The 13,605-nt window shown below is 44.3% G+C and overlaps 1 protein-coding gene across 5 annotated transcripts in view; it reads right to left on the bottom strand.

Annotated features, from left to right (window-relative positions):
- The window catches only part of ehbp1 (EH domain binding protein 1), a 220,170-nt gene that overhangs the window by 144,271 nt on the left and 62,294 nt on the right, over window positions 1–13,605 (bottom strand). For all 5 annotated transcript variants that reach the window (XM_079513278.1, XM_079513277.1, XM_079513275.1 and 2 more), the window contains exons 6-8: window positions 7,963–8,144; window positions 4,568–4,707; window positions 325–480 (exon numbers count right to left, since the gene is read on the bottom strand). In XM_079513278.1, coding sequence (XP_079369404.1) covers window positions 325–480; window positions 4,568–4,707; window positions 7,963–8,144 — 478 coding nt within the window. The remainder of the gene's footprint in view (window positions 1–324; window positions 481–4,567; window positions 4,708–7,962; window positions 8,145–13,605) is intronic.

Below are 13,605 nucleotides of genomic sequence, written 5' to 3'. Positions count from 1 at the left end.
GTCAGGATGAATGGCCTTTTACAGAGTAGATCAGCACTACGTACTGAATGCAAAACTTGCTATCCGACTCACTGTCTCTTCACTGAGTTCACATCACATCAATTGAATAATGTGATCAGTTATACTATGGCACATTCTCACCTTTGCAAGGTTGGCAATTTAATAATTGTAACTCTTTCTATTGCTGCATCGTTGAGACGCTCTGGATAAAAACATCCCCTCCTAGAGACACTCGACATACAAATGCAATACAAGATCATTTTAATCCTAAAAGCTGTGAGCTTTCATCTTACTAACTGAGCCAACATCAAAAGTCAAGCGTACCTTCATCGTTGGGGTCGCCAAATGGGTTGGGGTCACCAAACGGGTTGAGGTCGTCGGGGTCGTCAAAGGGGTTGGGGTCTTCAAAGGGATTGTTGTTCATGGCGGGGGGCGTGTCCAGATCCTCGTCTTCCAGGAAGTTCAGCTTACTGATCAGCTCTGTCGACCACGGTTCCAAAAATGGAAAAGAAAAATTGCAAGACGGGGAACAAGAATAAAGTTACAAAAAATCAATCAAGGACTACAGAGGGAATAATCAACATCCAGGTAATGGCCACCGTCACAACTACAACCCCACAATGGAGAGATTAGGAGGAGGGAAAAAAATTAACAGGGAAAACATCCACAAAATGAAATAAACCAAACAACATATCAAAAACTCTGCCTGTTGGAGTGAACCACATGCATTGTAAAAGCTTGAGTTCCAACAGCCCGAACCGCCCTCAGCTCCACTACCATCTCAGTCAACTGGACGTCCCACTGAGGCATTCTGGGAAAATGTATTTAGCCGGGGCGGTGGGGTGACCGGGCGGGAGGTTACCGTTGGAGACAGCGAGGGAGTTGCTATGGTGATCCTAGCAGGCCAGTCCAAGATGCACTCACTTCATCTTCAGCTTCGTTACTGTAACCCGGCTCACACGTTGCCAGGGTGTGTATGTGTGTGACTTCAAAAAGAATGAGACGTGTGTGTTTGTGTGTCGAAGAGAATGCCAAGAAGTGTTGCTGTGAGAAGTACACAAGAATCTGTGCGCAGGCAGTGAGCAGTGTGTGTGTATGTGTATGTGTATGTGTATGTGTATGTGTATGTGTGTGTGTGTGTGTGTGTGTGTGTGTGTGTGTGTGTGTGTGTGTGTGTGTGTGTGTGTGTGCGCGTGTGTGCGTGTGTGTGTAGGCATTTGAGGAGGAGCTATGTGAAGTGGTTTTAAGTGATAAGAGCTGTGACATTTCTCTTGGCCTCTTAAAATGACACATTCATTATCCATACAAGGCCTTAATGCAAGCCATAGTGTGAGTATGCGAGTGTGTGCGGGCATGCGTGCATTTAAATTACTTTATTAATTTCAGTTATTCAAACTGACAGACATTTCCTGGATTGGTTCACTACCAACTGCAGAAGAACAAAATTTGGGGGCAGAATTGGGAAGAGTAAAACAGGGACATAAGGAAGTGAGACAGGATGACAGCCCAACCCAATGTGTACAACTATTACAACACCACCATGTCACAACATGTACTGGGATTAACTGTATGACCAAGACCACAACACAATCACAACACCAATGTCTCTGACAGAGAGAGAGAGAGAGAGAGAGAGAGAGAGAGAGAGAGAGAGAGAGAGAGAGAGAGAGAAGAAAGAGAAAGAAAGAGAGAGAGAGAGGGGGGAGAGGGTTGAGAGGTAGAGAAACCAGAGAAAGTCAGACAGACATTTTAAAGGAACGTGAGAAAGACTGAAAGAATTGAATGTGGAAAAAGCCAGCTAAGAAATGAAATTAAAGTTAAAAAGTTAAAAACAGAAAAGGGAGAAAGGGGAGATGGCTGAAGGGATGAAATGAGACCACAACGAGAGACAACGGTTGTGTCGGTGAAAAGGAGCGACGAAAGAAAGGTGAAAAGGAAAACCTTGGGAGGAAGCGGCAGGCTTAGCGCACGCTTTGCGAGCTCGCTTTACGACATCATCATCATCATCATCATCATAGCAGCTGAGGGCATTCAACTGGTTTACAATATCTGTAATATCTGTAAACGACAGGGCCACACAGGAAGGGAGGAAGGTAGAGTAGGAGTGAGCACAGCAACAAACCCCACTGCACATCATATGATTTTGCGCATGTGTACAGTATATAACATATGTACAATATGCATACACATTTTTTTTATCCAACATGCTTTACATAGATTGTACGTTATATTCACCCATTCATACAGCGATGGCGGAGGAAACCATTCTAGGCGCCAACCTGCACATCAGGAGCAATTAGGGGTTCACATCTTGCTTGAGGACACTTGGACACTAACTCTAGGGGAGCCCAGGATCGAACAGGGAACCTCATGGTTCTGGCCGCTTTAGCGGCCACTCTACCCCGGAGCCACTGCCGCCCCTAATAGTATATACCGTAGTTCACATTTCCGGGTGCAGTTTAGACAGTTTTTGGTTTAGACTAGTCATTGGTTAGACCAGTCATTAGTCCTACAACTACAACCTATCTCAAACACTCACCCTAAACCTAACCTCCCACGGGGCAGCACACCTAAACCTAACCTTAACCCATGTCTAACCAATGACTAGTCTAGTATGCACCCCCACATTTCCCAGTACAAAGTAAACTCATACTCTGCCAAGTATCGAAGAGAAGCTTTTGTCTACAGAGCAACCTAGATGTAATTTTAAGGCTCTATCTGGATATGATTTTATGTAGATTAGGATATTTGTCTGTCATTCTATTAATTAACTGAGAAGCCTACATGTGCATTCCTCAAAAGGAAAGACCAAAAGCTGGCACCTTTACGATTTATATGCTAACCTTTCAGTCCATTTCATAGCACTAGCCTCGATTTAGCCAATTAGTTGGAACACATCAAGATTTTTGTCACGACTTTCACACATTAAGGTGTAGCAGGTTAATTCAGTATGTACTGTCTCAGATATTAAAATAGGGTGCATTTTGCATCCCAAAAAGCAGTTTATAGTTAAGGGACGCAATAAAACAACGACCTCTGCATCCACGGGATGCACTACTGTACTACTGTACTGTTTTTTATTCCAGTTTATTTTGCTAGCTTTAGTTATAATAATCATTTCTTCTTCTGTTTTCTACATGAATATAACCACATTATAACCATATAAAATGCAATGGGAGTTAAATGCTGCAATTTGTAAAAATGGCAAAAGATGACTCCTAACGTCGTTGAAGTGGGACTCATCAAATGTCCCTGGGACGCATCTAAAAGACCATCCCTGCATCCCAGGGACTCATTACATTGAAAACCTATTTACATCACTGTGTCTGTATCACACACACACACACACACAAGAGCAACAAATAGAAAGTAAGTACAAAGGATGAAAGGAAGCATGTACATCACATGATAGACCATGTATTGTGTATACAGTGTGTATAAATACTGCACATAGTATATCACACTGAGATAGCTAGGGTGGCTACTGGCTAGGTCAAAAGGGATGGAAACAATAATCGGGGGTGGTTGTCATGGCCTGAGCTGGGGCTTTGGAGCACCTTCCTCGCATTATGATCTGACACATATGGTGAGTGGAGCATAGCTGTAAGCTCCCAATGCATACATAGAGATTCACAAGGTATATACATATAGATGAGCCCAACAGCGAAACACAGAGAGAGGAAAGAAGAACACACAAGAGGCGTTATGTGAAGTGCCTGCTTTGAAGAGCTGAATTAAGCCAAGCGGCACAAAGTGGGATTCATACATTAGAGCACAGTATGAAAACTGTTTTTGGATGGCTGAATGGGAGGAAGCAAGCCACCGTTAACCCAACTGTGTGTGCGTGCGTATGTGTGTGTGCATGTGTGTGTGCATGTGTGTGAGTGTGCGTGCGGCGAGTGTGCGTGCGTGCGTGCGTGTGTGCGCGTGCGTAGTCATCTGTGTACAACTGTCGCCTGAATCAAACTTACAACTTAACATGGTAATCAAGGAGATAATGAACCTGTAGCACTGGAAATTAATGTAATAAGGATCATACGCTCTCTAATAATCAATCACACAGATCAGTAAATTTACCACTTATACTTAAGCCCACTCCTCGTTTCTCTCTACACCAAATATCTTGTTAACCCAAGAATAGGGACACTAGGTGAAAGAATGATACGCACGCACACACGCACGCGCAAAAAGTAGTATTGTAAAATATGAATTAAATAATTCCTCTGGCACTGTCAACTTGGGGGTATCAATAGTGACAAAGCCAGTTAGGTCAAGGTCAAGATTCTCTTTATTTGTCTCCCATATGAGAAATGTCCCTGTACGCCCAATGTTTTTGCCAAAAGTATCCCACCTCACAACAGCTCACAACGCATTGGCACACGTTGTAGATCGGCAAGTTTTGATCTATGTTCCCAGTTCCCACACGAATATGGCTGCAAGGGTTCAAGTGGTTAGTACACACCTACCACACACTGTACAGTAGGTACAGTACAGAACTACTCGCTTCACCTGACTTGTAAGCTTAAGAATGACAAGTGATGCCTTCTATTCCAAAAGGGCGTTTCACCTGTGATCTTAGCTGCCTTCTCTTCCTGGTTGACCCTGTTCTCCTCCTCTTCATCGTTCTCCTCCTCAAAGTCGTCCAGGTTCCCGATGTCCGCCTGCTTCATACTCATCAGGCTGGCTAGGCTCTGCATGTCCTCATCGCTGAGAGAGAAAGAGAGAGAGAGAGAGAGAGAGAGAAAGAGACACACACACACAATGTGTGTTCAGAATCATTTACCTGGATCAGTTCCGTTCACATTTTGTGTGCGCACTTTTTTTATAGTGTAATGCAAAGACAAATGCAAAAATGGACACGGCGCATTAGATAGAGATAGAAAACCATGACAAATGATACATTGATGTATTGTGGAGTGAAAGGATGAATGAATGAACATTAGAAACATACACACACACACCCCTGCCCATGGCTACACATCACACCCAGGGATTAACACTGTTTATCTGTCTGTCCTGTTCTCTCTCCACCACCCTTTCCTCAATGCTCCCCTCCTTCCGCCATATCTGACAATTCTTTCATAGATGCATTCTGTTCCATCATGCCACTGCGATTCCAGTCCTTTTCAAATTGGGGGTCCACGTCCTCAGTGCTGCCAATTTTATATAGCCTACACTACATTAATAACATATCAAATTAAATGTGTATCTTATAGACTGTAGAATGTTATAAGATTGTTAAACAGCAGCAGATCTGTTGTGAGCTTGTAGATTATTTTAGCTATGTTAATTTTTAATCCGTTTCTGTCCATCCATCCATTCTGCTCTGCACCGCTATCCGTCCCTCCTCCAATGTCTATTCATCCAGCCTGCATCCATCTTTTTTTGCCCATGACCCAACATAAGGCCAACTTTATTCTTTCATTCTACATCAGTGGATTTCAACCAGTGGTCCAGGGACCACTGGACCAAGTCTACACAATTAGAGAATGTAGAATATTTGTTATTTTGATCAACGTTTGCCTGTTGTCTTTCCTATGGTACCACATCAATACAGCATGGAATTGTGGACAATATCTTATCCAACGACAACAAAATATGAATTGGGTGTGAGAGGCTATAAATCTCATCAAATGGTGGTCCGTGGCTGAAATGCCCAATACATAATGGACGGTGATATTAACCCGTTTTGGGAGGGAACCCCTTTTGGTGTTAGCATTATGTTATGCTTTAGCTATTGAAAAATAGCAGATCTACAAGCTCATAGCACGCCACCGAGTGGCGCGCTACGAGCTTGTAGGTCTGCTATTTTTGAAAAATCGAAGAACGACTGACATAGAAACATAGCTTTTTCAGAAAACTGTCAGGATGTAGAAGACATTTTTAGAATCTGATCTCAGGTCAAAATGGGTTAAAAGGGTTGAAAACCACTGTTCTACATTAATCCATCCAATGTCTCTTCATCCACCTATCATCCATTCTCCATTTGCCCGTTCAACGTCAAGCCAAATGCCATTCATTCATCCACCCAGCCTCCCTCCAACTAGCTACAGTAGTCCATCCATCCAACACATCCAACTTTTCATTATTGCTCAACTTTGATGTTGTATTCTGTCTCGTGCCTTTTCTGTCACTCACTCCCCTCTTTCCTCATCCCTCTATTACTTCCACCCCCACTACATCCTTCCATTCCTCCCTCATGATAACTATTCTCTTCCCTCTGTTCTTTGTGTTTAGCGCGTGTGTGTGCGTGCGTGAGGTTCATTTGAGATGATGTGATGGAATTTGTTTGTGTGTGGCAGACATCATTCCCTCAAGGGTTAACAGGGGTTGCGCGCCATCGACCCGCAGCCCTCGACACAACAAAGGCCTGGACTTGTCCAACGCTCTGCATGTGACTGCGTGTGTGTGTGTGTGTGTGTGTGTGTGTGTCTGTGTGTGTGTTTGCCCAGTGTGTAAAAGAAAGTTGTTACCATCAAAGGAGAATGTATGGGAATGACCAAAAAACATTGTCTGTACTCTGTATGTCTCAGAGAGTGTGTGTGTGTGTGTGTGTGTGTGTGTGTGTGTGTGTGTGTGTGTGTGTGTGTGTGTGTGTGTGTGTGTGTGTTGTCGTTTGCGTAAATGGAAATGGTTACGATCAAAGGAATAATAACCAACACTGTCTGACTGACTGAGGAACAAAGATCAGTTGAACAAAGACAACTTTCCAGAGATTAGCTTCAGTTGTTTTCAAAGGAAGGCAATGTCACACCCAGCAAACTGTGTACTCCATTAAAAACAATATGTTTTTCTAAAACTTTTGTAATAGATCATAAATCTCACTAAATAGTAGATAAATACTGTACATTTCTGTCTTGGTAATGTGTAATGCAACGTCCTGGCACCATTTTACTAACAAATGAATGATCCCATTCACTGTAGTGCAAGAACGTGGCTGGGAGGCGTGAATCTAGTTTGTGTCCGAGCATAGGCATGGTCTGGGCATGGTAACGCCCCACCTGCCTCTGATTGGCCTACTGACACTGCCCGTCTTAGACTGTCCTCCGAGATGCGAGGTTACTCCGTGGTGGGTAATAATACAAGAGAATGACAGCTTGGCACGCGCGACAGAATGCGAGAATGCAGCATTGCATCTAACTTGTAAGTCTTGTAGAAGAGGCAAACATATTATTGTTTATGCCATTTGCTTTGATGGAATAATTGATTGAATGATTGATTGTATGCCGTAATATGATTTGATTTCATTTTAAATAAAGTGTTTGTGTTGATTGTGTAATTTATTTGTATGTATGTACAAGTAAACGTGAAACATTGTACTGTAGCGACTGTGGCTCAGGAGGTAGAGCAGGTCGTCCAATGATCCATGGGTCGGCGGTTCGAATCCCGGCTCCTCCTGTCTACATGTCGAAGTGTCCTTGGGCAAGACACTGAACCCCAAATTGCTCCCGATGTGCTGGTTGGTACCTTGCATGGCTTCCGTCGCCATCGGTGTATGAATGTGTGTGTGAATGGGTGAATGTAATGCACAATCTATGTAAAGCGCCCTGGATAAAGGCGCTATATAAATGCACCATTTACCATTTACTGTAAAAAGGTCTCTTTTCCCTTCACCATTATCCTTTTTAGTATAATATAGTATTAGTTTACAATAATTAGATTAATACACGATAATCAACACTAACATTATTTCCCTCCACGGAGTAACCTCGCATCAGACTATCCAGCATAGCTATATCCACCTCGGAGGACAGTCAAGACGGGCAGTGTCGGTTGGCCAATCAGAGGCAGGCGGGGCGTTACCATGCCTAGATTCACGCGGCTGGGAGTGGTCTCCCTTCATTACAATGAATCCATTCTTGATTATTCAAATTCATTGAAAAAGTAATCAATACAATAGAAATGAATCGATAGTTACAGCCCTTATGAAGATGCATACAGAGCAGACAGATGTAGACTTACGTGGCCTTGCCCTCCCTGAGGAAGATGCAGGACAGAGAGAACTGCAGCGTGGCCGAAACCACCTTCTTGGACAGAGGCTTGAACTTGAGCTTGACATCCGTCTGCGTGGGCATGGGGCTGGCATACTGCTTCATGTTGATGCTGCTGGTGGCCAGGGCCTTCCTGCGGCCTGACGGAGACTCCTGGATGGAGGGAGGGAGATGGATGAGAGAGAGGGAGAGGAAGAGGTTAACAATTAATCCTACTAAGTTTTGGTAGTATTCTGCTTTAGACTAGTGGTTCGCAAACAAGGACCCCCAAATTGATATGGATTTGTCTTCAGAAGACCCCCAACTTGAAAAGACTTTGTGCCAGAGACCCCCCGTAAAGATCGCCTAGAATGATAAATGCTGAGCACCTTTATCCAAAGCGCTGTACAATGTGCATTACATTCACCCAGTCACCCATTCACACACCGGCAGCAGAGGGAAATCATGCGAGACCTGCTCATCGGGGGCAGTGTCACTTCAACACTAACCCAGGGAAACCTTCAGTTTCCCAACTGGACGCTCCACCTCCTGAGCCACTGCTGCGGCGTGCCCCATTGCCTCACGGCTATTTTCAAATTGCAGAACATTTGAATATAGCTAAGCTAAGGTGCTACATCTTGCGCCACCCCTTATCCCTAAATTTGCCATTATTTACCATTTTGAAAAACAGAGAGAGAGAGAGAGAGACCGACCAGGAACAGGAAGATGAATAGCTGTCTCGCCCCCTTTATGGGTCCATTATTACACTATTGTTAAATTAACACTGCAGATTTTGCTGTGAAATGTATCCGTCTATTTTTGAGTGGTGCAGCCACTCCAAGGAACAACAATGTGGCTCTGTCCCTATGTCTGTCCGTATGTATGTTTAGAGTACAACAGTTGACAAAGTGGCGCTGTTGAGCTTCACACTGTGCACATGTGCATGATGGGAAGCTGAGTTTTTAGCACCCATTACGTGATTTCGGGTGGGACAGTACAGTACAGTGACAGAACAGTACAGTACAGTAGAGAGACCCCCTGGTAACTCTGTAATTTCTCAACCGTTTCAGACACAGGGCGGGTTGCCGGAACCGGTCGCCTCCCTGGGCGCATTCCTGGGGGTCTGGATGTTCCGGGGACCCCCCCGGGAACCCCCACACGGTAACAGTAACTATAACAATAAAAGTATAGTTGCACCACTCAGTTCACACAGGGTGTGATTTTTTTTTCTGTTTTCCTTGCTAGAGAGCCGATATTCAAGAAGGTTATCTAACAGAAACAACATCAGATCGTTTGGTCCCTCATAAATTCCTTTGTCAGATCCATGAGACATTTCCCATCACAGTCCACACCGTGCACCCGCACGCACACACACACACACACACACACACCACAGAGCAGTGCTTCGGGGGCTAGCAGTCAAATTGGAATTGGGAAACATGCCACAGACCAGTGATAAGAGAATCAGTGACATGGCACAGTGTGTGTGCATGTACAAATGCTCAGAGGAGAATTTGTATTTGTGTGTGTGTGTGTGTGTGTGTGTGTGTGTGTGTGTGTGTGTGTGTGTGTGTGTGTGAGAGAGAAACAGCACTGCCCACAAGCCTCGTCGGTAAACTAAGCGGTTGGAGACCTTTTTAGGGTGGATGCCCAACACATACGGCGTATGCACCATGCTGACAGTGAATAGGAGATTGTCTCTATTGTTGCTACTGTAACATTTGTCTTTTTTTCACTTGTACATCCTCATTTTCCTGAAGATAAACAAACTGATGCACTGGGTTGGTTCATTGACTTCATTCACTCAAAATGTCTCTTCAAGGCCCACGAAGGATTATAGGTAGAACAATCAGTAGTGAAGTTATCCCCTCTCTCTTTACACACATTTACAATTTAGGCATTTAGCAGACACTCTTTTTTTTTTTTTTAATTAATTTTTATCCCACGATTTTGCAACCCAGTTATTTCACCCAGTGCAATTTATCTAATGTAATCCTGGGCGCTACACTTCCTCTGCCAACCTGGGGGGGCAGCGGACTGACGTCATGCCTCCTTCCATGCATGAGGAGTCCAAGCTGCTTCTTTTCACCTGACAGGGGGGAATTTCCCTGACCGGACGTAGCGCGTGGAAGGAACACGTTATTCCGACCAGTTCCTTTCCCCTCCATCAGGCGCCCCGGCTGGCCAGGGGGAGGTAGTTTAGAGACCAAGATTACTGCATGTTTTTGTGAGGGTACCTACTCTAGGGGACACGGGGAGAACATGCAAACTCCACACAGAAAGGCCCTTTCGCCAACCCCACCTCGGGTATGGGCACTGATGACGCGGAGGAGGGAACACGCCCCCAGCGCCCACAGCGTCCCCAGCGGGAATCGAACCCAGGACCTTCTAGCTGTGAGGCGACAGCACTACCGAGACTGTGCCACCGTGCCCCTGTAGCAGACACTCTTAATCCAGAGCGATTTACAGTAAGCAAGAACAACACATACAGTAATACATCAAATACATAAAAAAAGGTCATCAAGTTTCATAAGTAAGCTAAGAACCTAACTAGTGGAAGATTTAACATCCGTCTAGCAGTAGAATATCTGTAAGATTAAACTATAAGTATAAAACTATAGAATGCTATGTCTACAGTACATAATATATGCTATCTAAATTACAGAATTTAGCCTTTGCATACGCCTGCAAGGTTGTCGAGGCTAGGGAAAGTGCTGTGTATTGAGCCCTTAGGATCCAGGCTCTAAAGCACAAAAGCTCACAAAGCTCTAGCTGACGAGCTCCCTTCACAATACACACACAGGTGTGCATGCATGGGAGATGAGATGATATGGGCTCTTTACATCGCCATCGCTACCTGATGTCTTCTCTCCCTATAATATCTCACAACACACACACACACACACACACAGTCACACACACACACACACACACACACACACACACACACACACACACACACACACACACACACACACACACACACACACACACACACACACACACACACACACACACACACACACACACACACACACACACACACACAGGCTCTCGTTCTCCATTTTTCTGGTGCAGACTCAATCTCAGCCTTATCACTGAGGACCATGGGGCTTTCACACGCGCACGCACACACAGTTATTATCAGTGCAAACTGTTGGCGCTGCTGTTAATACAGTGAGAAACCTGGCCAGGCAAACACAATGAGTGTCCAGCAGATGAACATCAGGTTGAGACTAAAACGTTTCTGAATGAACCTCTACTAAGAAGGCGTCGACCCCAAATAAAGCTGCCCCCGTCTCTGTATAGTACGCCAGTAAAGTCCTCAGTATCAATGTATCCCTCCTTTGTGACTCCAAGTAGTTTACAACTATTACTCTGAGTACATTTAACAGCTACGGTGGCGAGGATGGATTTGAGGCTAAATAGGAAGTCATTATCAGCATGCAGTTCCTATGAATTGCCCAGCAGATGTTGCTATTTCACCTTCTGCAGGCTCCAAAAGAATCTACTCTCAATACAAGTGAACAAGGTTTTGGCACTCTTTACACTTGGTTTTATCACCTTAGTAAACATTTTCATGAATACTTTGTTTTCAATCAATAGTTTATTTTTTTTGTTTTGTTTTTTAATCATCATAATATGTGTTCAGTAAATTATGGTCCCATTCATTTTAAAATAAATGATGCTTCTAGGGCTTCTACTGGTTCTACCGAGTGAAGACCCGCCCTCACTGCTGTTGCAGCCAACAGCAGTTGTTTCCAGGTTTTCTTCTCAGGACCGGAAGTTCAAAGATGGCGGATTATAGTTTGCAGAAAAAGTGGCTTCAAAACGGGGCTCTATAGAAAGCAACGGTCTATGGTTTGTACTCTAGAGCAGGGGGTCGCGACCCCTCGAGGGGTCGCCAAATTATTTTGGGGGGTCCCCAAATTATTTAAAAAAAAAAGGGGGGGGGGGGGGGGGGGGGGGTTTGCAACTGAATGGCTGTAAAGTGGAAATGAAGAGTTTACATATAGTACACATAGTACATGCATACACCTTCCCTAATGATGATGGTTTCAGTATTTATTTATGGTGTATTGTCTCTATTATTAAGGTTATTGTAGCAGTCAATTTATATTGGGGGTCGGGAGGGGGCGGGGCGGGGGTCCCGAGACGTTGCCAAAGCATTTTTGGGGGTCCCCGGCCAAAAAGGTTGAGAACCCCTGCTCTAGAGTTATATTCAGGATCATACCGTGTTGACTTGTCCTTTGTATCAGACCCCAGGTCAGTGTTTCTGATGTCCCTACATCAGCTCTACACTCTGAACAAAACCATCTCCACTGTGACTCGGTAAGCCACTGGTCTACGTCAGGGACCACTGTGACTCGGTAAGCCACTGGCCTACGTCAGGGACCACTGTGACTCGGTAAGCCACTGGCCTACGTCAGGGACCACCACGGATCGCTTTACTACACCTCAGGTCTACAAGCTGCAACGGTTCAAACCTGCCTGATTAGTGCTGATGTTCAACGATCAGCCAGCCTGTCGTTGCTGGGGTTAATACATTGACATCACTTTCTTGAGGTCCAGTCCATATGTGCGTGGCACATCACATCACAGACCCAAAACAAATCCATGACCGATACAACCACCCGCGATTATTCACCGTCAAATTAGCGAAACTGGAGACAATTGCACCACGCAGCATTAGACTCCCACCTTGTACCATAGATCTAAATAGGGCCCTAAGTCTAAAAGCCCCTATAGCATTCCCTGGAGAAAAGTTTGAATGAAGCGACCGACCCTCGTGGCAATCAATAAGGCATGCTACTATGTTGACAGAACTGACATGTGCTCTTGACTTGGACGATATCGAGCTAGGCTTAAAGCTTAAAGAGTTTGAGAAAATATGGTGACCTCTACTCTCTCTTGACAAGGGAACTGATTACATTATGTGCTTAAGGGATTCTTTTTGTTACTTTATTTTTTATTGTGGTCTTGAATTATTTTACTTCTATTATCTATGGATTTTGTTTGTGCGTGATTCATCTGATGCACTGATTGATTATTGGATGTTTATTGTTACCTTTTGTTGTATATATGTCAGCTTGTAACCGCTTACAGTAAACCATGCAGTATATAATGTACTTGGGCACGACACAAAACCACATGATTTTGTGAATCAGATTTGAATCAAATTCCAAAAGCGCCTTGTTCAGACTGCATGGAACCAATCCGACATCCATCTGGATACAACATCAGATTTGGGATGGAATCTGCCACAGTGAACAAGGCCTTGACAGTAGGCTTCATGTAGTTAGAACAAAAAAGTAAGCAAGTTGGATGTCATGCCGGCGGGAGTAACGGAATAACGCGATAAGGCTTGTAATTTCAATACACTATCGAACGTCAATTTCGATAGGTATTTATCAAGTAGTGCGATACCATTACTGCCAACTAAGCGCCATCACTGTGCCGACGGTCGACAAGGACACATGGATTAAAGCAAAATAAAATCTCACGACTGAAAATGTTGCAAATGTGCATGACCAAGTCCTAAATGTGCAATTTGTGAGACAGCATGAACACTAGCGCCCCACACACTAGCGCTGATTCCTAAACAATCAACACAATATGTAAAATGATAATGTTT

The sequence above is a fragment of the Electrona antarctica genome (assembly GCF_951216825.1).
Source record: "Electrona antarctica genome assembly, chromosome: 10".
NCBI lineage: Eukaryota > Metazoa > Chordata > Actinopteri > Myctophiformes > Myctophidae > Electrona > Electrona antarctica.
Note: the sequence above shows the minus strand (reverse complement) of the source record. Positions and strands in the feature narration are given on the sequence as shown.